Source organism: Dendrobium catenatum, unplaced genomic scaffold (genome assembly GCF_001605985.2).
Source record: "Dendrobium catenatum unplaced genomic scaffold, ASM160598v2 fragScaff_scaffold_390, whole genome shotgun sequence".
NCBI classification, from domain to species: domain Eukaryota; kingdom Viridiplantae; phylum Streptophyta; class Magnoliopsida; order Asparagales; family Orchidaceae; genus Dendrobium; species Dendrobium catenatum.
The window spans coordinates 9,025,249-9,051,240 of NW_021318852.1; the positions used below are offsets into that span (position 1 = coordinate 9,025,249).

General features: G+C 35.0%; 1 protein-coding gene across 2 annotated transcripts in view; it reads right to left on the reverse strand.

Annotated features, from left to right (window-relative positions):
• The window catches only part of LOC110105816 (iron-sulfur assembly protein IscA, chloroplastic), a 32,186-nt gene extending 12,124 nt beyond the window's left edge, over positions 1 to 20,062 (reverse strand). The window contains exons 1-2 of one of the 2 annotated variants that reach the window (XM_020835462.2): positions 19,766 to 20,062; positions 13,758 to 13,964 (exon numbers count right to left, since the gene is read on the reverse strand). In XM_020835462.2, the coding sequence (XP_020691121.1) occupies positions 13,758 to 13,964; positions 19,766 to 19,919 (361 nt within the window). In that variant the 5' untranslated portion in view covers positions 19,920 to 20,062. Of the gene's footprint in view, positions 1 to 13,757; positions 13,977 to 19,765 lie in introns of both variants that reach the window. The other variant, XM_020835461.2, reaches the window with a different exon arrangement.
• Between the last annotated feature and the right edge of the window lie 5,930 nt (positions 20,063 to 25,992).

Below are 25,992 nucleotides of genomic sequence, written 5' to 3' on the forward strand. Positions count from 1 at the left end.
TCTCCCCTTTATAGATCGAGTGCAGCGACAGAAACGAGATGATCTAGCGGGATATCCGGACTGCTTCGGCGCCGTTAGCAGAATCGGGTACTGTAGCAGTCGGCGTATTCAGCAGGATTTACGGGCATTCGAACGGGATTTGCGGAGATTTCGAGCGATTTCTCAACGGATACGAGGCTAGTATGATTTCCATTTTTGTTCTTTTACACATAGGTCAACAATTCAACTTTTTACTAAAATAAGCAATAGCAAATTCTTCCTGACTCGATACATCCAATACTTACACTATAAGCCTTAGAAGAAATCCTGAATACCTTGTAAAATCTAGCAGTTTAAACACAGTTGCATTTGTAAATTTTTTTTTAATATATTTAAAAGCCTAATCAACAGATTTCATCCAATGAAATTCTTCTTAATTAAGATACTTGATAATTGAATCCTTATTAAATCATCTATGGTGTTAGCCGATTATTAATTGTTTCAATTTAATAAAATTCACCAAATAATCTACTTGATAAAAAATCCAAAAATATCACAGATAGTGTAAATAAACAATGCTTCTGCAATTTAAGATATAATTTCTTATTTTGTAATATTTCCAAGGACATTTCTAAAATGCACGAAATGATCCTCACTAAATTTACTATATGTCAAAATATTATCGAAATGTATAACCAGAAAATTTTCAAAAAAGGTTCGAAGAACATGATTCGTGATTCTCGTAAAAGTGCTCAATGTATTATTTAATCTAAAAGGTATAACAAATCATACATAAAATAACAAATCAAACATAAAATACTTATTTAATGTTTAGAAGCAGTATTTCATTCATATTCCTCACACATTAATTTGTCGGTAATCATTTCTAAAATCTAAATTTGAAAATATTAAACCTCGGTCATCAAATCAAATAGATCATTTAATCTAGCATAAAAAATCAATATTTGATGATAATCTCATCAATTAATCTATTGATATCACACACTCTCTAACTTTCATCTTTCTAGGGGTAAACAATTCAAAAATTGTACAAGGACTCAAAACTCGTTCCTTCTAAAGCAAACTGTTAGGCCGGCCCTAAGGTTGGCTAAACCGGTCCCGAGAAAGGAGAAAGAGAGAGAGGCCCACTCACTAATTAAGCCTTGTTTTGGAGGGAAAATTCAAATTAGGGGGCTGTTTAGGGATTAAACTTTTATCCTTTTGCTTTGATTAGCTTTTTGGGGCTAGATTTTGTTTTTCATCTTGAATTTGAAAGTTGATTTGAGATCTAGGGTTTGTCTTGTGGGCTCTAGGCTTGGCTAGAGATTTGGAGAGATGTTTCCTCTTCTCGAATTGAAGGAACTTGTATCATGTGCTTTACTATTTTCTTCATCTAGTTAAATCTACTTTTTCCTCTCAGATTTTCTCTGGTTTTTACTTTTTTTCCTTAAGATTTCTGTTGTGTGGTGGTTGTTTACTCCTGAAAACAACATTTTTTCTGCTTGTGGACGCTTATTTCCTATCAATTTGGTATCATAGCCCGTTAATCTAAGGGATATCAATGTCCGAAAGGAAAGTTGAAGTATTGGCAGGAGAATTAGGTCAACTAAAGATAGATTTTGAGGAAAAAACCGCTGATTTTCAGAATCAATTTGCTTCCATCCATGAAAAGATGGATGGAAGGTTCGTCGCCTTGGAAAACATGATGAAAAAGATGCTTGAAGACAAACAAAATCCGGCGACATCAGAAGCAAGGGAGACCGCCGCCGGCCATGCAAGAGGGGGAAATCTGAATCTGTTGAGGGGGAGGGAGAATCCGGAAGTGGAGATCCTCGAGGGAGATGACGGAATGCCTCATCTAGAACCTTTTTGTAGGGAGGAGATGAATATGGGCTACGAAAGGCGCGGTGTTGAATTTGTTGGGAGAAGGGGGGATTTTTATCGCCGATGTGCTGATTTTGAAAGAAGAAGAGGGGAATTTGATGAAGAGCTAGGCTATGATCGCCTGAGAGAAGATCTTGACAGTTGGGGAGCACCTCCTTTTTGAGGTATGGGAGGTTATGGAGGATTCAGGAAAAACATGGGTGATCCAAAAGTGAGAAAATTGAAGAAGCCCATCTTTGAGGGTGAGGATGGTCATGGCTGGATCTACAAGGTGGAACATTATTTTGCTGTCAACGGGTCCCGTTGACAGAGGAAGAGAAGCTGACAGCAGCAGGATTATGTTTAGAGGGGAAGGCACTGGCATGGTACCAATGGCGAGACATGAGGCAACCCATTCGAAATTGGAGGGAGTTCAAAGATTGTTTACTAGAACGTTTTCGAACCGGTATGGGAGGAAATTTCTATGAGTAATTTTTTGCCTTGACTTAGGAGGGGACTGTGGTAGATTATCATGACAGGTTCAAGTATCTGGCTAGCAGACTTGATCGACTCTCAGAGATAGTGCTAGAAGGAAATTTTATGAAGGGGCTTAAAGCGGAGATCAAGGCAGCAATGAGGGCGATGAGGCCTCGAGACCTGGGAGAGGCCATGGAACTAACACAGTTGGTGGAGGACCAGAAGCATCTAGAAGAAGTTGCACCTGGATGTAGCAGAAGTCTCCTTAAACTCAGTGGTGGGATTCACCCCGAATCACATCATGAATGTGAAGGGAGAGATAGCTAATAGAGAGGTGGTGGTGTTGATAGACAGTGGAGCAACCCACAATTTCATCTCCACCCAGATGGTTGATCTAGTGGGGGTGAGATTAGTGGATAACGCCACAACGGTGGCTATGGGGCTATAATGGGCACAAGAAAGGTGGATATGGGTATAGGAGTTTGTATGGGAATAGTATTGACGATTCAGGGGATTCAGGTGAGGGAGGATTTTCTTTCCTTGGAGTTGGGAAGTACTGATGTCATCCTGGGGATGAAATGGTTGCAAACCTTGGGGGATACCATGGTCAATTGGGGAGCTCTGAGGATGGAGTTGGTGGTGGGAGGAAGGATGATAGTGATTTAGGGCGATGCAGGACTATCTAGAGCTGGAGTATCTCTCAAATCCATGATCAGGAGCATACCAGAAGTGGGAGGAGGATACTTGGTGGAACAGCAGCACTTGGAGGGGATCAATGTGGGGAAAGAGAGAGATATCCCTCTTGCAGTACAACCCCTCAGACAACAGTTCAGTGAGATCTTCCAGTCGCCTCAAGGCTTACCTCAACCAAGGGAGCAGGAACATGCCATCATTTTGAGGGAGAGGTGTCACCGATTAGTGTACGGTCATACCGCTACCCCCAAGTTCAGAAGGATTAGATTGAAAAGCTGATCAGAGAGATATTGGAAGTAGGGATCATAATGTCAAGTGTGAGTCCTTTCTCTAATCCAATCTTACTAATCAAGAAGGATGAGAGCTAGAGGTTTTGTGTGAATTACAGAGCATTGAACAAGGAGACTGTGCCTGATAAGTTCCTCATTCTTGTGATCGATGAACTATTGGATAAGTTGCATGAGTAGTGGTGTTTTCCAAGATGAACTTGAAGTCGGGCTACCATCAAATCAGGATGAAGGAGGATATTCATAAGACGGCGTTCAGGACGCACGAGGGGCACTACGAGTTTTTGGTGATGCCATTTAGGCTTACAAATGCCCCTGCTACCTTCCAATCCTTGATGAATAGGGTGGTCAAGCCGTACCTCCCGAGGTTCGTCTTAGTTTTCTTTGACGATATACTTGTGTACAACAGGACCGAAGAGGAGCACATGGAGCATGTAAGAGTGGTCTTTGGAGTTCTGCAGGAGCATCAACTCTGGGCAACCTGAAGAAGTGCAGCTTCGCACAAACTAGTGGAGAGTACTTGGGGCACGTTGTCTCTCAGGAGGGGGTGGCAGCTGATCAAGCAAAAATTGAAACAATGCAGAAGTGGCTTCTACCTAGGAATTTGAGGGAGCAAAGGGGTTTCCTAGGATTGAAGGGTTATTACCGAAGATTTGTAAAGGGGTACAACAAAATAGCCTGGCCTTAGACAGAGCAGTTAAAGAAGGACAGCTTCTTATGGGGGGAGGTGGATACCCAGGCTTTTGAGAAACATAAGAAAGCAATGACCACAATACCAATTTTGGCTTTACCAAATTTCAATCAGACCTTTGTGGAGGAGACAGATGCATCTGGATATGGGTTGGGGGCAATGCTAATGCAGAATCATAGGCCCATAGCTACTTCAGCCAGGTGTTGACAACTAGGGCCATACTGAAGTATGTTTATGAACGGGAATTGATGGTCATTGTGTTAGCCATTCAAAAGTGGCGTTCATACCTGTTTGGTTGACATTTTATTTCCAAGACAAATCAAAAAAGCTTGTAATATTTGCTAGAGCAAAGAATGGTGACTGAGGAGCATCAGCGGTGGTTGTCCAAACTTCTAGGTTATGATTTTAAGATCCAGAAAAGGCCATGTGTAGAAAATAAGGCGGCTCATGCTTTATCAAGGTGTGTTGGGGAGCTTCCGGGGATGGCAATTTCATTACCACTAATGGTAGATTGAGGGGTTATCAAAGAAGAAAGCATGCAGAATGAGGAGTTGAGGAAGATTATGGATGACTTGATGAAGGATACAAGTAGTCATCCAGGGTATTCACTTGAGGGGGAGAGTATTAAATCATGGACGGCTTTTGATGCCACGAACCTCCATCCATATTCCACATCTACTATAGGAGTTTCATGAGAGTTCAATTGGAGGCCATTCCAGAGTAGAAAAGACATACAAGAGACTTGATGCTGAGTTATACTGGAAGGGGATGCATAAGGATGTGGAGGAGATGGTGGCGAGGTGTGGAGTGTGTCAGAGAAACAAGTACATGGATATGGCTCCAGGTGGGTTACTACAACCATTATTACTTCCAAACACAGTATGGGAGGAAGTGTCTATGGATTTCATAGATGGCCTACCATGATCTGAGGGGTTCACAATTATTATGGTGGTGATAGATCAGCTGAATAAATATGCACATTTCATCTCCTTACAACACCCCTACATCGCAGTGACAGTGGCAGCAACATTCATCAGGGAGGTGGTTAGACTACATGGGATTCCATAGTCGATAGTGTCCGATCAAGACAAAGTGTTCCTCAGCCAATTTTAGAGGGAGTTGTTCAAGTTGCATGGCACTATTCTTAAGAGAAGCACCGCCTACCATCAGACCATCCTGAGATGGACGGGCAAACAGAGGTGGTAAACCGAAGTTTGGAGATTTATTTGAGGTGTTTTGCTTCTGAAACACAGAGGAGTTGGGTGAAATGGTTAGCTTGGGCCAAGTATTGGTATAATACATCGTACCATTCTGCTTCTCAGATGACCCCTTTTAAAGTGTTGTATGGAAAGGACCCCTCACACTTGATGCACTTTGGAAAAAGAAGCACGCCAGTTTCCTCAAAAGAATAGTACTTAGAGGAAAGGTATAAAGTGTTGGAGGAGTTGAAGAAACATTTATTGAGGGCGCAACAAATCATGAAGAAGCAGGCAGATACACATAAGAGAAACATACAGTTTGAAGTGGGGGAGAAAGTGTTTTTAAAACTGCGACCTTATAGGAAAAGGATAGTGGCCAACTTGAGGAATGAGAAATTGGCCCCTATATACTTTGGGCCCTACGTGATTTTGGACAAGATCAGAGCAGTGGCGTACCATTTGAGGTTACCCTCATCAGTCGCCATACACCAGTCTTTCATGTGTCCTAGTTGAGGAGAGCTCTAGGGAGCAAGCAGTCAGTGCGAAGTTATCAGCTACACTAACAGAGGAATTGGAAGTGATCATAGAACCACTGGAACTAAGAGGGGTAAGATCATATAAAGAGGGGAATAAGTAAGTGCTTATTAGATGGAGAGACTTTCCCGATTTCGATGCTACTTGGGAGCCCTATGAGAGGGTGAAAGATCAGTTCCCTTCATTTCACCTTGAGTAATGTTAGGTCGTCTCAACCGGTCCCTAGTGAGCCGGTTCATGTCTACAGGTGAAGGCCAAGAGGGGGGGCAAGGAGAAAGAGAAAGGGGCCCACTCACTAATTAAGCCTTGCTTTAGAGGAAAAATTCAAATGAGAGGGCTGTTTAGGGATTAAACTTTTATCCTTTTGCTTTAAATAGTTTTTTGGGGCCAGGGTTTGTTTTTCATCTTGAATTTGAAAGTTGATTTGAGATCTAGGGTTTGTCTTGTGGGCTCTAGGCTTGGCTAGAGATTTGGAGAATTGTTTCTTCCTCTCGAATTAAAGGAACTTGTATCGTGTGCTGTACTTTTTTCTTCATCTAGTGAAATCTACTATTTCCTCTCAGATTTTTCTTGGTTTTTACTATTTTTTCTTAAGATTTCTGCTGTGTGGTGGCTGTTTTCTCCTAAAAACAGCAGTTTTTTCTACTTGTGGACGCTTATTTCCTATCACAAACCGTCAATTAAACATATTCAGTTATATTCATTCTGTAATATGGAAAATTAGGCAAGGATGAACCATTAATCAAATCAGTAGCATGCTGCAAGTTTCTTTGTGATGGCAATTCATCATATCATCAATGTATAAATCTTTGAAATAAAATGGTACTTAACTAGCGTCTTCAAGCATATAGATGCTTTGATTGTACAGCAACCAAAACATAATTCAATCTTTCTTTAACAATTCATTCAAAAGCATGTTGATTTAAAATATATAGTGATTTCTTCAATTCATTAGGAGTGCTACAACCTTTTATAGATGAAACATAAGTACTTTTAGACTTTAATAAACTTTAATACTAATCTCCTCAATTTGCAATTAAAATTAAACACATATATTATATTTTTGAATTGACACAAAACAACTTCAACAACAACAACAACATCATGCATTTATCCCACTAGGTGGGGTCGGCTACATGAATCCTTTTTCTCCATATTATCATGTTAAGACTTAAAGAGTCAAATTCTCATTTAAATCTAATAAAAAAATGTCATTATTAATATTTTTTAACCATGTCTTTTTAGGTCTACCTCTACCTCTCTTAACATAGGTCAAATCTAATACATCTACTCTCCTAACCAGGTCATCAGATGGCCGACGTTTTATGTGACAAAACCATCTAAGGCGACTCTCTCTAATATTATCTACCACTGGAGCTACTCCAACCTTTTCACGTATATGCTCATTTTGCATTCTATCTCTGAGTAAAGCCACTCATCCACCTGAGCATCGACATCTCTGCAACACGTAACTTAATTGTATGCTTTTAATAGCCAACATTCTACTCCATAAAGTATCCCAAGTCTCACCGCCATCTTATAAAATTTTCCCTTAAATTTGAGATGTATTTTTTTATCACACAACAAGACTGACGCATTCCTCCACTTCAATTATCAAACTTGTATTATACTAATAATATCCCCATCTATTTCACCATCACTCTGGATAATAGCCTGAGATATTTAAAACATGTACTCTTATTTATGAATTGATCGCCGAAAGTCATAATCCCACAATTAGATCTATTACTAAAATTATGCTCCATGTATTCGGTTTTAGATATACTCAAACAAAAATCTTTAGAGTCTAAGGTTGACCTCCATAATTCAAATGTACTTTTCACTCCCTCTCTAGTCTTATCAACAAGAAGAAAATCATCAACAAAAAGCATACACAAGGGTACATCCTCCTGCAAATATCTATAAAGAACAATCATGACTAAAGCAAAAAAGATATGGACTTAAAGCTGATCCTTGATGTAATTCAACTAAACTAGGAAAATACTTGGTCCAATATCCTCGTGTTTGAGCACAAGCAATAGCTCTTGCATACATATCCTTAATGATTTGAGTATAAGCATTATTAACCTCTTTCTTTTCTAAAACTCTCTATAGCACTTCTCTTAAACTTTATCATAAGGTTTCTCTAAATCAATAAATATCATATATAGATCCTCCTTATTCTCCCTATACTTCTCCATCAAACCTCTCAATAAATGTATATCTTCCATAGTAGACCTATCCAACATGAATCCAAATTGATTTTAAGAAAAAATTAGTATCACATCGTAACCTATGCTCAATAACTCTCTACCAAAGTTTTAAAGTATGACACATTAACTTAATTGTTCTATAATTTGCACACTCTTGTGCATCACCTTTATTCTTAAAAATAGGAATCAAGACACTTCTTCTCCACTCATTTGATATTTTTTATTCTTCAAAATAATATTGAAAAATTTCGAAAGCCAAAAAATTCCTTCATCTCCTAAGTGTTTTCGCACCTCTATTGGTATATCATCAAGTCCAATAGCTTTTCCACACTTAATTTTCTTTATAGTCTCTCTAACTTTGATTTTACTAATGCGCCAAAAAAAAATTCTCTACATACATCTTTCACTCTCCTTAATATCTAATCTATTATATAAATCATTAAAAACTAAATTATTTGCATCACATATTATTTTCTTATACTCCTTATAAGCCTATTTATATATTTCTTAATTTTTCGAGCTTTTACATCTAAACTAATTTTTATAACAAAACTTCTTATTTTTTATTTTCCTTAACACATTTTGATTGAACCACCAACAATTTTTACTATTAGGAATTTTTCTTTGTGATACTCCAAGCACATCCTTTGCAATATTCTTAATATTATTAGTTACTTTTTCTCACATTACATTAGCTTCCTTTTATACGGTCAGAATCTTAAGATTTGGAATCTTATTCTCAAAAATATTTTTGTTAGTTTTATTTAAATCCTCCCATCTAATCATAGGATAATATTTTACTTTATTTTTTATATGTTGTTCATTTATCTTAAAGTCAAAAACTAATAAGCGATACTGGGTACATAAACTTTCACTCAGCATAATTTTATAATATTTACAAATCTAAATTATCTATTTTTTATAAGAAAATAATCAATTTGAGTTTTACTATATTTATTCTTATAAGTGATAAATGCTCCTCTCTTTTCTTAAAAAAGGTGTTAGCAATTATAAAATTATGAGCTAGAGAAAAATCTAATATAGCTCTATCATCTTCATTAGTTGCTCCAAATCAATAACCACCATGAATGCTTCTAAAATCTTCAACCTTTTTATCAATATGTCCATTTAAATCTCCTCCAATAAAAATACTTTATTTAAGAGGTATATTTTATATTAATTTTTTTAAGTCATTCCAAAATTTTAATTTTGAACATATATCCAACCTACTTGAGAAGCATAAGCACTTACAATATTGATAATCTTAGTATCAACATCAATCTTTAAGGATATAATTCTATATCAAATTCTATTAATTTTTATCATATTATCCTTCAAACTCTTATTTATAATCATACTAATCTCATTTCTAGTACGACTCCTATCTGAATATTATAGTTTAAATCCTAAATTATCAATCTCCTTAGCATTCTGTCTAACCCATTTAATTTCCTGAATGCATAAAATATTTATCATCATATTGATCATAATATATGTTAATTCCATTAATTTGCCTATAAGAGAACATATATTCCAAGTTTCTATCATAATTCTATTTTTATAAGATTTTAAGTATGGTTCAAGTTTTCATTTTGTATGATCAATAGTTGAGTTAGCCACAATGTTCATATAACTACTACCATGAATAAATAGCTTGCATAACAATATTTTATCATGCTTAAATTAAATTTGAAATGTAAAAGTTCATTTCCATTCAAACTTGCTTTATGTGATGCAATCATACATAATATTTACAAATTTCCTAATATAAACACTTATTTTTTTATCACAATCATGAATATCATCCCCTTCATTAATTTCATAGTCCTCTTCTTCATCACATTCACATTCATGAATATCATCCCCTTCATTAATTTCATAGTTCTCTTCTTCCACATTGATATTTAAATTCCTTCTAGTATATTCATTTTCATAGTGGTCAATCTGATAACACTTAAAGCAAGCTTTTACAAAAAAAATTTGATGAGATGCCACAGTTATATTATTTTCTTTATTGTCATTGCCAATAATAATGTTACTTCCTTTAGATGTTTGTGCGATAGACGGAGTTTAACTATTTTGAAAAAAAGATATATTTTTAGTACAGTAACTCTCTTAGTAGTAAAAAAATTTAAAAAAATTCAAACCTACTGCTAGTTGAAAAGCATGATCAAATTAGAGATTGAGGTGTCATTTCTCATCTGATGTTGAACTTAATCTGGATCTAAATCTTAAAACTATTATTTTAGGATCTTAAAATTATTATAAAAGAAAAATAATAACTCTTTAAATATATTCATATATTCAAAAATGATTTGGGTTCCTAGTTTTCATGCTGTAATTTATCAAGCAGTTGATAATGATATGATATTAAAAAAAAATCATTCTTTGAGCAATTCTTTCATTTAAAGTAGTAGATAATGATATGATATAATAGAAGTATTTTTTAAGCAATTCTTCATTTCAACCCAAGTAGTTGTTCATTCTTTAACCAATGAATTCGACAAATTAGCAGGCCTCTATCAGAGCACTGGGATACCAATCAACACCTTGGCCTGTTTAAATACTTTATTTGGTATCCCCTCCTCCCTCCCTCCCTCCCTCCCTCCCTCCAAAGTGGTTACTTCTCTTATTTGTTGGTACTCAATGCAATTACATAGGGGACCTCACAGTGCTAACTAATGGGGTTCTTGATTCTTTCTTTTTTTGTTGTAACTTTGTATGGATTGATATACATAGAAGTAAAATTCTTACAACTTTTATTTGTTTTTGTCATGAGAAGACATATATAGATGTTTCCATAATAGCTTGGCCTGCTAATTTTAGCACTCATTCAATACATTTTAGCTTGGCCTGATAATTTTAATTTAAATAATCTTACTTGATATTCAACCAACATAGTCTCTTATTCTAAGAAATTATCCATGTCCATAACCTTTATCAAGGAAAAAAAAACCTTAAGATATATTTTTCATTAAATATGGAAACTTCAGTTTTAATTTTATATATTTTATTGATTATGTCATGATCTAAATCATATATTTGTATTAGATGATTTCCACAAGTTTTATCATCACTCGCCATATATGATCTGCTTTAACTATATCTATAGTGATGAATGTATTGCCTATTATGGTTTTAGAATTCAGATGGATGGATTCATCATTATGAATAGAATCAAGTTCTAGCTACAATTGAAATTGGGCATTTTCCAAAATTTCAAATCGCACTTTAGCTTAATTTATATCATCTCTTAGTTGATTTAATTTATTTTGAAATTCAACTGATTGTTTGTGCAAATTTTTCTAGGTATCATCCCTAGTGTAATACATTAAATGACCCTGACATTGAGCCCCACTTATAGCCGAAACTGCGACACAAACATAGGCTTTAATACCAAATCTAAAGCAAGATGTGTTAAGATTTATAATTTTCTAATGCAAATTTACAATTAGATGCCCAAAATCACGCACACACATCAAATTCATAGTTCATAAGACCATAATTTATTAACTAAACATTTCTTTAGATGAAAATAAAAAATATGAAGAATTTAACAAAAGAAAATTTGATAGCCATATATTAAAAAAAATGAATTGAATTTAAAAAATAATAAAAATAAAATCATATGCATGGTTATGCCACAATCAAAAAATCAAAATTTACCAAATTTACTAAAATTCATCATACAAGCAAACCAATAACTAGACATTAAAAAAATAGAAAAAAAAAGGTAAATAGGAACACCAAACTTCACGTGTGCATAAGTAGATAATTTCCCCTGAAAATCTTCAATCTCTACAAAAAGGAATTGCATCCAGCAACAATTTATTTGAATCAAAATAGAGCCATAATAGAATACCTTGTCCATACCACAAACCCTATTTTCTAATTACAAAATTATTGAATTTATAATTAAAATATTAGAAGATAAGCAACAACATTATGCTAGGGGAACCAAATCACAACTATAGAAACCTCCCTCACGATCTCATAATAGATGGCCTGCAAAGATAAAAAAAAAACTAAAAAGTGTAGAAGCCCGTAATGAAATGATGCCAAAACCACAATCCCATAAAAGAAGGCCACAAAGATCAAAGTCTGGCGATTGTAGAAACCTAAAACAAAAGCATGCCAAAATCAAAGCTTGAAAAAACTTAAAAACCCATAAGATACGAACGAATGCAAGGGAAGACAAAGAAAGTCCTAAAACCTATGATGCACAGACACGGACACGGTGACACGGATATGACACGATACATATACGTTACACATCTATTATTGAAAATATAGAACACAGACACGGGTTGGACATGGTATTATATTTTTTCCATTTTAAAAGTGTATAAAAATTGAATAAGTATAATATTAAAAATAATAAGTCATTTAACAAATTCTAGAATTTGTGCTTAAAATGATTAATATTAGGATGTCGAGAATCAGGCGTCGATACTGCATATATGGCATCGAGAGAGGAGACGACAATGCTGTCAAAAGTCGAACATTGATGTTATGCAGTAAGTTTCGAGCATTGATGTCAAGAAGGCGTCTATCGTCAATGTTGAGAGGGTGTTGGTTGTCGATGTCAAGACAACGTCATACAAAGATGAGTTGTCAAGTTGTGGGTGTAGAAATCTCTAGTGTCGAGCAACAATGTCAAAATAGTGTCAGATTTTGATGTTGATATGGTTTTGACTGAAATATTGATGTTGCAACGACGTCAGATGACGATGTCATCGGGCGTATTGTGAAACCAAAGTCACAACTCGCTAAAGAGAAATGAGAATGAGAATATTCGATAAATGGGGTATTGAGTGCGGGCAATTGATTTGGTGTTGTGGATAGAAAATAAGAAATTAAATTTTTATATTTTAAATAAAAGAAATTGTATTTAAAAAATTCATAAAATATTTAATACGCATGAGTTGGGCACGCGTATCCAATTTGTATTTAATATTTTTTAATCGGACACGTTTTCGGCGTATCCGACACATGTCGGTGGCGTTTGGGATGTGTGTCGTGTCGGACACTGCACGTCTCTTTAAGGAGAAGTGTTGGTGCATCATAGCCGAAAATCAATAATAACAAGAGAACTGCACTAAGGGTGAATTCAAAAATTCAAAGAATACAACTCATTAATATAGTATCATACTCATATTTCAAAGGAAAACTAAATCTAAAATTCCTAAAAACAAAAAAGCTACTAAAGTAAAATCACTGAGATTGTCAATTAATTCATATCAACACACACATCTCGATTTTCTGATGAATATAAACATTCACTTTAACACTAGGCAGGAATGCTTAAACGAAGAAATGCCTACAATGCTATGTACTTAGCACAGCACAGAAACCCGGGTATGTACTAATGTTCTTTGCCAGGAAAAAAGAGAAAGGATTGGAACAATAAAGAGAGAAGGGAGGATATAATTTTTCCAATACATAAATCATCTGTCGTTGGATTTAGGACTAGTCTACATGGTGGGGCTAAGAGGATACCTACCAAAAACCAAAAAAAAAAAAATTCTCAATATTGCACCATTAGTGAGCCTACTAGGCACCCCACGTCGTAAAAAGGATGACAATATAGCAGTGGTTTATTAAAACAGATATGAGTGGCCTATATTTATGCAAAATCAAAAAAGGAAGTAACAACACCCTGAGCTTGGCTTGCCTCACGAAATTAATATTACAGATTAAGAGCAAGATATAATAACACAATTAACACAAAAGTATTTAGAAAGATGGTACCAATTCTACCCTTCTACCAGTCATTCTTGAATTACCAATTATAAGCTTGAAAGAAGGGATAGAATTATACCAATTGTAAAGCCTTTATACTCTATAAGCGAGTCCTCGGATCTTGTATTGGCTCTATTCTCGAATTCCATGGTATAAGACATGCCAGAACACCCTCCTTGTTTGACTCCAATTCTCAAGCACAGATCTTCATTCTTATCAACTCTCATCTTATTAAGATGGTTGAATGCCTTGTCAGACAATGAAATGGCTGGTGCAATGCTTCCAGCTGTGGGAGTTGCTAAGACAATAAAAAAGTAGTAGAAATTTAAGGATATTTGAAAGTACAAATCATTCATAAATGCATCAATCAAAATTAAGAAAGTAACACATGGATTATCAATTCAAATGATAAAGGACTGATTTTTTTTTTCCTTTTTGAAATCCACTTAAATTCAGAGTTTTACTTATCTTACTCATCTTCTCATCAATTATTGTTTAAAAAAACAGTAATGAAAGATTAACAGAATAGCCTTAAGGAAAAGTTAAAAGGGAAAAATATAAAAGAAAGTTATTAAAAGTAGTAAGCAGTCCATGGAAAAGACAATTTAAATAAGAGAAAAATATTTCCAATGCATAATTTAAAAAAGGCAATTAAATTATTTGGGGTCTACCATATTGCAGTAAAAATCATTTAATCAAATAAACAATTGGGATAAGACTGATTTGCGGCTAGTACTTGGCTTAATTACAGTACTGGCAATATATGGCAACAGTCAAGTCATTTGCAATAAAAATGTTATTAGTTACATCTAATATATCAATTATATCAACCTTACTCTAAACAATGATTTCATAAGAGATTAAGGAAAGCTATTAAGAATGAGATATCAAGGCACCTATGATGCACTGACACGGACACGACACGACACGGATACGGGACACAGCATTTTTTAAAAATATAGGACACGGGTGCAGCATGGACATGACATAATAATTTTTTAATATAATATATAGAAATTAAAGTAACATTATATTAAAAAAGACAAGCAATAATAAATCAATTTCATGATAACTTGTTTAGCTTATAACATAAAGATGTTTAATACAAAAAGTCTAGTACAACCACAAAAATATAAGCAAAAAAACCATTTAGTACAACATAAAGGTCCAACTACTCAATAGAGGGAATGATAGAATTAGATTCAGAGGTTGATCTTTGGCCTTCAATATCATCATCATTGAATATCATTGCTTCCAACTCTAGTTCATCTAGAGAAATATTTGCAACCTCCAATAATCCCATATCATCAAAGCACTCGAACCCATCTCCAGCAATATCCCACGTCTTGTTATCAAATGTCATATAAAGTGGGGTTTTCCTTGATAGAAGACGAATATTTGTATGCACATAAACTAAATCTTCAGCTCGTTGTGGAATTATTTTATTCCTCTTCATTTATTGAATAAATGAGTATGTGCTCCAATTTCTCTCACAACAGAAAGAGAATGTGATGCGGACATCGGCACGAAAATCTGGCGCATCTATCACAGGAGGCGTCGTAAATCGAAGGCTCTGATTTAAGTGTCATTTATGAATTATTTTCTGCATTTTAGTTTCTATTTTATGTTATTTCCTATTTTACCCCTAACCCCCACCTTTGCTCCAATTATTAATTGCCTTTCCTAAATTGGAGGGATTAAGTTAACAAAGGATTTGAATTCAAAATTCAAATTTGAATTCAAATTTATTTATTGCTTAATTCATTCTTAATAATTAGGCATTTAATGATGTCATTAATTCTGAAATAAAATCTCAGAATTTTGAATTCAAAAAAATCCCGCCGGCCTCCCTTAATCCTTCCCTTGTAATCAATTTAGGGAAGAGCTCTTCATTAATGCAAATTTGAATTCGAAAATTTGAATTCGAATTAGCATTATTCACCCCATTAATCTCTCCCACCATTTAAGCCAATCGTCATTAATTCTCAAATTTGAATTTAAATTCAGATTTAAGACATTAATTCCCTCAAATCACTCTCCAAATTAAATCACCTCCACCTTGGCTTTAATTAATCATTATTTCCTATTCTACTTCCTAGAACCAGAATTGAAACTTGGGAAATAAAATTTTCCCACTTAATTCTATTCCCGTAACCCAACAATGTCAAACCTATCACGGGATAATGCAAGTGGATTTCCCAATTTAATTTCCATTTAATTTTCCCTGTGGTCCCGCCGTTTCCCTCTCCTCCTAAATGCTCCAGCAAGAAATTTCCTTCACTCCAAAGCTTTACTCTTATTTCCTAAAATCAGAAATCATGTTTTGGAAATAAAATTCCCTCTTTTTCCTGTGACCCGTCTCTCCCCTCCCTCTCATAACTCCCCTCCTCCTTTGCTTCCCTTTGCTGGAACTCCATAGCTCTTGCTGCAAGTCCTTCCTCCCCACACATAGAGTTGGGATTCCTTTCAGATTTCTGAATGCAGAAAATCTGAAATATTTCAGATTCCATTAAGAAGAAATCCCCTCCTTTGCAACGCCTCCTTTTTTTTCGTTCTACATCAGAATGATACTTGAAGTTCTACTTGTTTTTAAAGTTCGTAAGTTATTTGTATGGAAAGATACCGAGCGGTACCGAGCATGTATCGAGCGGTACCGAGCATGTACCTAGCTGTATCAAGCTTATACCTAGCGGTACCGACCATGTACTGAGCAGTACCTAGCGATACCTAGCGGTACCAAGCATGTACCTAGCGATACCTAGCGGTACCGAGCATATACATTAGGTTTTTTTTTTGGTAAGTTTCAAAAAACAACAATTAATATTTCAGGCGTCGAGAGTCAGGCGTCGATGTCATTTATCAATAATCGAGAGAGGAGATGAAAATATCTTTACTGCCAAAAAGAAATGAAAATGAGAATATTCAATGATTGGGAATTAAGTACGAACGTTGATTTGATGTTGTGGATAGGAAATAAGAAATTTAGTTTAAATCCTGCAAAATATAAGAAATTATATTTAAAAACATTCATAAAATATTTAAGATATGCGTGTCGGACACACGTGTCCAATTTGCATTTAATATTTTTTAATCGGACACGTTTTCGGCGTGTCCGACACGTGTCGGAAGAGTGTCGGACGAGTGTCGTGTCGGACACTGCATGCCTCTTTGAGGAGAAGTGTCGGTGCATCATAGCAAGGCACCATATATTGCAAAATCCAGAAAAAAAAAAAAATTCTTCCAAACGTGTAACTGATTTAACTCTGATGCTCAAAGTATGGAATCAAACTTCTAAAGCTCAGCAAAACAGAAAGGTCAGGCCGGGATTCACATATCTGCCCTCTCTCCTCCTATGGAGGTGGTTTGAGTGGAAAAAAAAAGTGGAACCATAAAGTAAATAACAAGAATGAGTTGCAATTAGAAAGAGCCAATGGACAGAATGAAAGATCCACCAAAAAAAAGAGAAAAAGCAAAACTAGTCATGATGCCCAAGTTTCAATTACATTATCCTTGGAGGGCACATAAGCCAAATGCATCCATTCCTGTCAGAAAGATTTTGAGATAACGTCACAAAATTATTGTATGATTACATTTCAATGTGGATATAACCACTAAAAAAAAGTAGCCTGCTAGCCTTAAGACAAATCAGAAGGAAAGAATATGATTTTACAGTTTATTTGAAGAAATTCATTCAGATAAATGCTTGACTCACCAGGATGAATTTATGCAAGTTGGCCAGAAAGTTAACCAAAAATTGCACCTCTTCTATGTTAAGGGTTACTTGGTTGCAAGTATTAAGAGTGTAAAGTAAAAATTTACAAAGAATTCGTGTGTACGCACTTGTGTTTGATTCCAGATAAAATCAGGGTAAAGTTTTTTCTTTATTTGAATGCACCAAAAGGTGTTTTTCATCAGAAAAATACTGTCAAACTCGGTATTTTTTTACGTTGTGCCTACTCTGTAATGCAAAAAAGATAATCATTGTGATCTCTTCAGCTTCGTCCACACCCAGATTGCTAACTCAGCCAGCACAGGATGCCAATCAACTACCACTCACCTCAGTCAGCCCTTCCTTAGGACAAAATTGCTCGCCTCTGATGCCGTGCCTTCCATTTATGACTTCTTCCTCCACAAGGACAAGCCAGCTGATGTGGTTGATCGATATTTGTTTTTTTTTTTTTTAATTCACTATATATGTTTTTTTTTTTATCTAAGAGGAAATGATAACAATGAATTTCAATGAAGCATCAAACTCTAATTTTGTATCTAATCATACAAAAAAATAACAATTTCCCTGCATGCAATTTACATCCGACTAAACAGCATTAGGCAAACAAAATATATTGCATTGAATTTATTCTACAATCCTAAAATGCATGCATTATAAATACATCTACCCAAATGGCCGTTTAGTTACCAGTTCCAACTTCGATTGGCTAGCAGTCTGTGAAAGGAGTTATTACAGCTTAATTCCACAATAAAAATAGGCTAAAAGGCTTTACTTCCATAACCATGCAGCTTTCTAGCAACTAATTCCAGGCTTTCACATTTACCTACATTTAAAATATTATACACCATATCTCTTTAGAATTTTGTTATAGAAACGGGTACAAGCATAGAAAGGGCAGAACTTTAACAAAAAAAAAAAAATGAGGGATATTTTCATAATAAATTATATTCCTCTTCCAGATAAGGACTGCCTCAACCTTTGGAAGTGGTAAGAAGGATATCCATATTGATATTCTTTTTAGTTCTCCCAGAGGCTTTTAGATTTAGGATGACATAAGAATATGTTCTTTATGTTAAAAAACTCAGATAATTAGCATGACAATAATAGAAACAGTGAGAGAAATTAAATGGAGGGCCAGCGAAAAGAGATAAAATTTAGGAATTTGCATGCTATTTTCATCAAGATCAAATAAACCAAATGACAGTGAGGACTTGAACTATCCAACATGATAATAATTGTGAACCGGCCTGAACCACCTACAACTTGGAACTCACTTATTCTCAAGTCACCAAAAGCCTCAAGTCGTCAAAAACGTCGAGTTACATAGGAAGATATATCAAACAAGTCATATGAGTTATCCCAAACTTGAAGCACAATACAAAATTGTTAAACTCATGCAAAACAAACATGAAGTCCCCTACTCGCACTACTTCCTCGATTACTCGCTTTTTTTTTTGGACGTTTAGGGGATTTGAGCCCGGGTGAGAGGGGAGGAATTACTTCCGTCGACCATCCGGCCGCAGGCCCGATCTCTACTCGCTCAATGTATATACTGAGAGTACCAACTTGGGAAACTCGCTGAAGGTACTCTGTCACAAAATACAGCACGTCAATTCACTCAGAGTCACCTCCATCTTCCAACAGGACTTGTTTGCTATTCATCTTGCTACAACAAGATCGACTTATTCATTTCTAGGTAGTTGTACTAAGCTGCTGAATCAGTAGCATCGACCTTGATCTCCGATTATAAATAGGAGATCAGTAGTCCGGTGCAAGCATGCGAAATCACACAAACCTAACACTAAGTCTTTCTTTTAGGGCAGCTTTCTTACTAGAAATTTTTGTACTAGAAAGCTGTTTTAGAAAGCATTAAGGAAGCCATCCCAAACGAAGCCTAAATCTCTCATTATAAGAATTGCATTGCCTTAACTCGGTTCTACTCATTATTCTATGTTCAAGGGGTTCAATCTGGTTCTGAATATCAGTTACATAAGAGACTTTATGAGACCTAGCTTCGCCTTCTCGTCCTTGCACCTTGCGTGAGAATTGTTCGCTAAAGGGGGCATATTTAGCTCCAAAAGAAACCACAATAAATCATGCTACTAAAATCTGAGTTCCCAAAATCTCACAAGCTAGCAAAACCCTAAAATGCTTGCATTCGTTCTGGGTAACAAGCAAACGCCTTACGATCCTCCCCATCCTTAAAATTAGCAAATAGAATAGAACTGATCAACGGCCAGAATAGGAGGGGAAATTATGAAAACATAAAAAAATACAATCTTGACACAAAAAAAGTAACCTCGAAGAAATTAATGAAGTGTGCACTGAATTTGGAAAGCGTAAAACTAGTTAATCACCTGAAGAAGCACTGAATCGAACACAAAGAAACTTCTTGCGGCAGCCCCCGCTGGTCTTCTTGGGTAAGGCAAGAATAGGTCGGTTGATCGCCGGCGACCGTGAATTCAAAGGCAAGCGGCAGGGCAGAGGACCTACACTTCCGGCGAGCGCCATGGTAGGAAGAAGAACCAAAGCAGAACTTCGAGAGAGGGAAAGAAGAGGACTTGCACGTACATATAGACCTCACAGTTTTCTCGTTGCCAAAACCAGCCTTAATCCAATTTTCGATAAAATCCTTTAGATCTGCTTCTCAATCATTGAAGGGTGCGTTTCTTATATCTTGACCCGCAAATATAATCCAAATCCATCCAAAAAAAAAATCTAGACCTGAATAATTTTGAGCCGTGTAGGGCTCAATCTGAAGGCTATCACGAGAAAATTAAATTAGGTTTAAGAGTTTATTTGAAGCATTTATCTCTTTATTTTATTTTTAATATCATAATCTTATTTTATTTCACTATTATTTTCTCTCTCTTTTTTCTACTTTTTCAAGTTTTTTTCTAATAAAAAACTATTTTTTATAACTAGATATGCTAAGTGTTCATTTATGATGAATAACATTTTATAAAAGTGATTATAAAGCTGCTTTAGAGAACTAGGGGTGCAACCGAGTCAAGCTGACTTGCGAGCCAGCTCGCACCCGACTCGTTAATAGGTTCGATAAGTCAAGTTTATCGAGCTCGCGAACCTCCACTCGACTTGTCAACTTGTCGAGTAGCTCGCGGAGGTGACCATCCAACGAGAAAACAAAATCTCAAGATGATGCAAGCAGGAAAACGAATCGAAGCCGGGCGGGAAAATGAAATCTCAACAAGTTAGCATGACAATATCGATGGAACACAACTCAAATGGTTTGCACCCCTACAGAGAACTTTTAGAAAAAAAAATTGTTATAGAAACTAGTTTCCTAGCGCAAATTTTTTCTAAAAGCAATGGAAAAGTAATAACCAAATAAAAACTATTGTTGCAGGCTAGAATACACACGGCGATAGAGTTAGAATTTTTCATCTAAGTATTGTACGGATATCCAGCACACAAACAGAAAAAAATATAAACACAAGGATTTTTATATGAAAAGCCCTTGAAAGGTAAAAACCACAGGTCACATCCAGTTAAAAGAATTCCACTAGTGTTTGCTTGAGGTACACAGTTGAAACTCAGTTACAAAAAAGAATTTGAGATTCGATGATGTTGGGTAGTCAGGCAGAATCCTAGAGTCACTCGGAGATCGAATAGAATTCCGACGTCACTTGGAGATTGGGAGGAGTTCTAGTGTCACTTGAAAGTCGCGCAGAACTCTAGCGTTAGTTGGAGATCGGGTGAAGTTTCGGCGTCACTTGAAAGTCAGTCGGAACTCTTGCGTCACTTGAAAGTCGGCCGGAACTCCGGCGTCACTTGAAAGTCGGGAAGAACTCCGATGGTGGTCGATGAGCTTTTTCCCTCCTTTTCTTATCTTCTTCTTCTTCTTCTTCTTCTTCTTCTTCTTCTTCTTCTTCTCTTCTCTTCTTATTTGGGTCCCCTCTTAAGAGAAATGTAGGGATATTTATAATTTTTTTGAGAGTGACATGACCCGTAAATAGGAGAATGATCAATGACAAATGAAGAGTGGTTTGAATGAACGGCCGATATTGAATCCCTTGATCATGGACCGTTCGTCAGACATTTGAAGGTCTTAATGATATCGGAATTCAGTGATCTTGGGCTTGTTGGATTCGCCTCGTCAAGCCACTCGATTCAATTACAAACATGTCATGTTTGAAAACTGTTTAGTAATCCAAATCGTGGTTTGAACCTTCCAACAACGCTTCAGGCTTTTGATGCTGACCCATTTGTGCTTGGATTGAATTAAATTTGGTGTCGTTGGGTTCGTATTTTTGAGACACTTAGTTCGATTATAAGTTCCCTGAAATCGGAGTTCATATGGTCACAAATTTTATTTTTGAAGCTTCCAACTTGATTTTGCCTCGAGATTCGTGCCTGATTAAGATAATTTTTTTATGATATATCAACTATAACTGCAGTCGGAAAAATAAAGTAATAAGATAAGTGTCTCAAACTAAGTCTAATATGTTATACGTGTAAAAATTTTATTTTTCTTTGACTTTTTATTGAAAAAATGATATATTTATAATATTCGTAATATCTTTTAAAAAAATCATTTTTTCTACAACAACTTCACAATCACTCTTATAAAAAAAAATACAACCATCTTAGACAAACCCTAAGTTGATAATAAAACAAAAAAAAAATTACCTCATAACATATTGGCATAAAATATAACAAAATAAACTCTTTTTGAATTTTCTCTAAGACCATTAATTTTAATGAACATCCTCATATATTTTAGATATAGATATTCTAAATTTTTTATCCAAAAAATATAATGGCAATTCTTGACCAATCATTTTTTTCTTACTCATTTTTTTTTCATTTAAATTAATTTTTTTTTTTCAAGAGTATAATAACCTCATGCCATTTTCAAAGCGTATGAAGTTGATGCCCCCACTCTTCTGATTACAGAACTGTTACGTACAACGCTCAGACGCGAATTTACAAACTCTACCGCCGCGTATTTTCTAACACGCAACAATAATTAATATTTATTTTAATATATAATAAATATGTGATGTGACAACTTATACTATATTTATAATATTTTCCTTGTTTTTATTTTTATTCTTTTGCGTGATTAAACGTTACATGTGGTTAAGATGTTCTAAACAACATTATTTTTTGACTCCTAACATGAGGAAGTGTGCTTTGCTTTTGACTTAAAATTAAGGCCGCCCGAAAATTCTAGGTGCAAGTCAACCCATTTAACAAATAGGTCAATCTTAGGTTCAAGTTTTTGAACCGATTGAAATATCGGGTCCAGTTCGGGTTAACACACAAACCCAAATGCAACATGTTTGACCCTTCTATCGCCCACATCTCGACCGCTCATCCCACTTCACGATCGTCGTGCTCACACCCACCCTCGCCCTCATCTGCTCACTAGCTAGCCCTTGACATCAAGCTAGCCTGCCTTGCTCTTGTTCACCCGTCGCACTCAACTGGATTAGCGGGTTGGGTTGTGTCGAGTCAAGTTTGGGTCTAAAATTTTAACTTGTTTGAACAAAGGGGTTAGATTCGAATCAAATGGGTTAAAAACACGTCAATTTCATATTTGACCTGAATAAAATCACCATTCATAATTGTCATTCAAAATATTCTTTATTATTATTATTATTATGCATTTATAATTTCTAACAATGATTGTTAAGTTGAGAGCATAGTCAGCTAAACTATGTAACCTTCAAATATTCTATGAAAAAGTGATTTTATCACATTTCAAGCAAACAAAAAATAAAAAATATGCTTGCAATAACTTTCAAAAATTTATTTTTTCCGATAATTATTATATAATCACTTTTAAAAAAACTGCAACCACCCCAAACGGGGTTGCTGAAGCTGTTTATGTAGTTTGAAAAATTCAGCTGCACTCTCTTCATAAACCAAAAACCTATTTGTTGTTTGAATGACTGCTATGTCAATGTGTTTGCTGGTTACAAAGATTAAGGTTTTGTTTGGGACAATTTTCTAGTTGTTTCTTAAAGCAAATTTTATACTATAAAATTGCTTTTAAAAGCAACTAGAAAGCCGTCCCAAACCAAACCTAAAATGCTACTATTTTCATTTATATGCAATAAAACTCTGTAACATCATAATGCCACTGCTTATAAATATTTCATTATGGTAATCAATTTCTTCAATTACCAGTATAGTTTTCAGATGAGCAGATTACCAAACATTATTCAACATAAAAATATCAATTCATCATAGGTAATTAGGGAGGCGAGCGAGTCAAGTAAGCTGGCTTAAGCTCGACTCGCTAAAGAGCCTCATAAGCAATTAGGACTGTAAGTGAGTCAAGTTGGCTCATAAGTTAGCTTAAACTCAACTAGCGAAAGAGCTCGCGAGTCCTATGCACTATAGGAGAATTGATGTAGCACATTAATTGAATAAAAAAAAAATAAAGCAATATAGCTAATAACAACAAGAGTCCAATTAAAAAAAAATTAATTGAGTTACAATTTAAATATCAGTTTAAATATTTAAATTTAAAATTTAACAACTAGAAGGTTTGATTTTTCATCTTATAGAACGAATATTGGCTAGCATCTTAATTGAGATAAGATGAATTAATAAAAGTGATTGACACATTCCTCTATTTTTTTAATAAGGTTTGATTTTTCATCTTATATATGGGCTAGCACTTTAAAATCAAATTTTATTTTTGTTTTTGTTAATGCTTATGGTTAACTCTATAAATTTATTTGAATTAACTTGTGCCAATTTATTTTCTTAAGAACTAAAGGCTTGATAGTCTTGCACTTTTTCTTTTTTCTTTTATATTTACAAATATTGGCTGGCATCTTAATTGAGATAAGATGAATTAATAAAAGTGATTGACAGATTTCTCTATTTTTTTAATAAGGTTTGATTTTTCATCTTATATATGGGCTAGCACTTTAAAATCAAATTTTATTTTTGTTTTTGTTAATGCTTATGGTTAACTCTATAAATTTATTTGAATTAACTTGTGCCAATTTATTTTCTTAAGAACTAAAGGCTTGATAGTCTTGCACTTTTTCTTTTTTCTTTTATATTTAAAATTGCTCAAGGATAAGTGAGCTAAACTTAATTTTTTAGGCTAAATAGAATTTTGCCACAAAAAACTTTAATTGTCTAAAGAGAGCTCGAGATGAGAAAGGTTTTGCAAGCCCCACCTCACATGGAAATTTTTTTACCTAAAATTTCACTTATTGCACATTAATATTATCTTTTCTTACTCTTTGTTTTTAAAATATTTTTTCCTCTTATCTCGCTTCATATTCTTAAAATCATCGGCATGGCAACCAAATCAACATCTAAGGATCAAATTGAGAATTTGACCATATTATAATACATCTTAGACCTTAAAATTCGTGAAAATGATTTTAAAAACCAACAAATCTTTGAAGGAAATAAGATTCAAATGCAGATATTAAGAAACAAATGTAAAAACCTCATGGTCAACTCTGACTCCCATAGTAGTTCAAATTATATCCACGGAACAAATGAAGAAGACTCACATCCAAACCCCGTGGAAAACCAAACTTTTAGAAGACCACCAACCTATAGGAATTAAAATAAAAGAGAAAATCATTATAGGAATGTTGAAAACTTTAATTACCATCAAAGAGAGAAGGTGAGGCCTCTATATATGATAGTGTTAATAACCTAAATAAATTCATAGACTATTTAATACAAATAGATGATTTTTTTTATTGATAAAACATGGATGACTACTAGAGAGTTATTCTTATTGAGATGAAACTTTTAGAGTATGCCAAAATTTATTAAATCAACAATTTAACCAGATAGCAGACACTAGGCATGATGAATTTTAACTAAATAGAGATGAAAGAAATGTTAGGACCTAAACATTATTCTAGGCACTATGATAAGAGACTGCATGGAAAACACTCTTTAGCACCCATTCTCTCCTCCCTTTCTCTCTTAGAAAACTATCTTATAAGCCTCTCTCCAATAATCCATTCTCTCTCTTAAAAGGCTTCTTTCTTTGCCTCCTCTCTCTTCTATGGAAGCCTCTATCTCACTCTCTTAAAATTCTCTCTCCCTCTATTATAAAAGTCACTCTCTCTTTTAGAATCCACTCTCTTTCTATGTCTATCTTAGAATCTATTCTCTCATAAAAGCCACTCTTTCTCTCACATAAGATTCTCTGTATATCCTACAAGCCTCTCTCTCTCTCTCTTAATCCTCTCTCACTCTTAAAAGCCTCTCTTTATCTCTCTCTCATGTTAATTATACGCCTTCCAAGCTTCTCCCTTTTAAGCCTTTATCTCTCATAAAAACTCACATATCCTTCTATCTCATTCTCTCTCTCTCTCTCTCTCTCTCTCTCTCTCTCTCTCTCTCTCTCTCTCTCTCTTACAAGCAACTCTCTCTTAAAATCATGATTATGTGTCTATTGAGCAAGAGAGGAGAAAAGTGGGTTGTGATATCCATGTGGGTGTACACACGAGTGGATTGTGACAATGGGAGGGAAGAAAAGAAGTGAGTAGTGATATATTGAGGAAGTGTGGCCACAGAAAGTGGGTGCAATTGATAAAAAGTGGGTTGTGATGTACCCGGGAGTGTA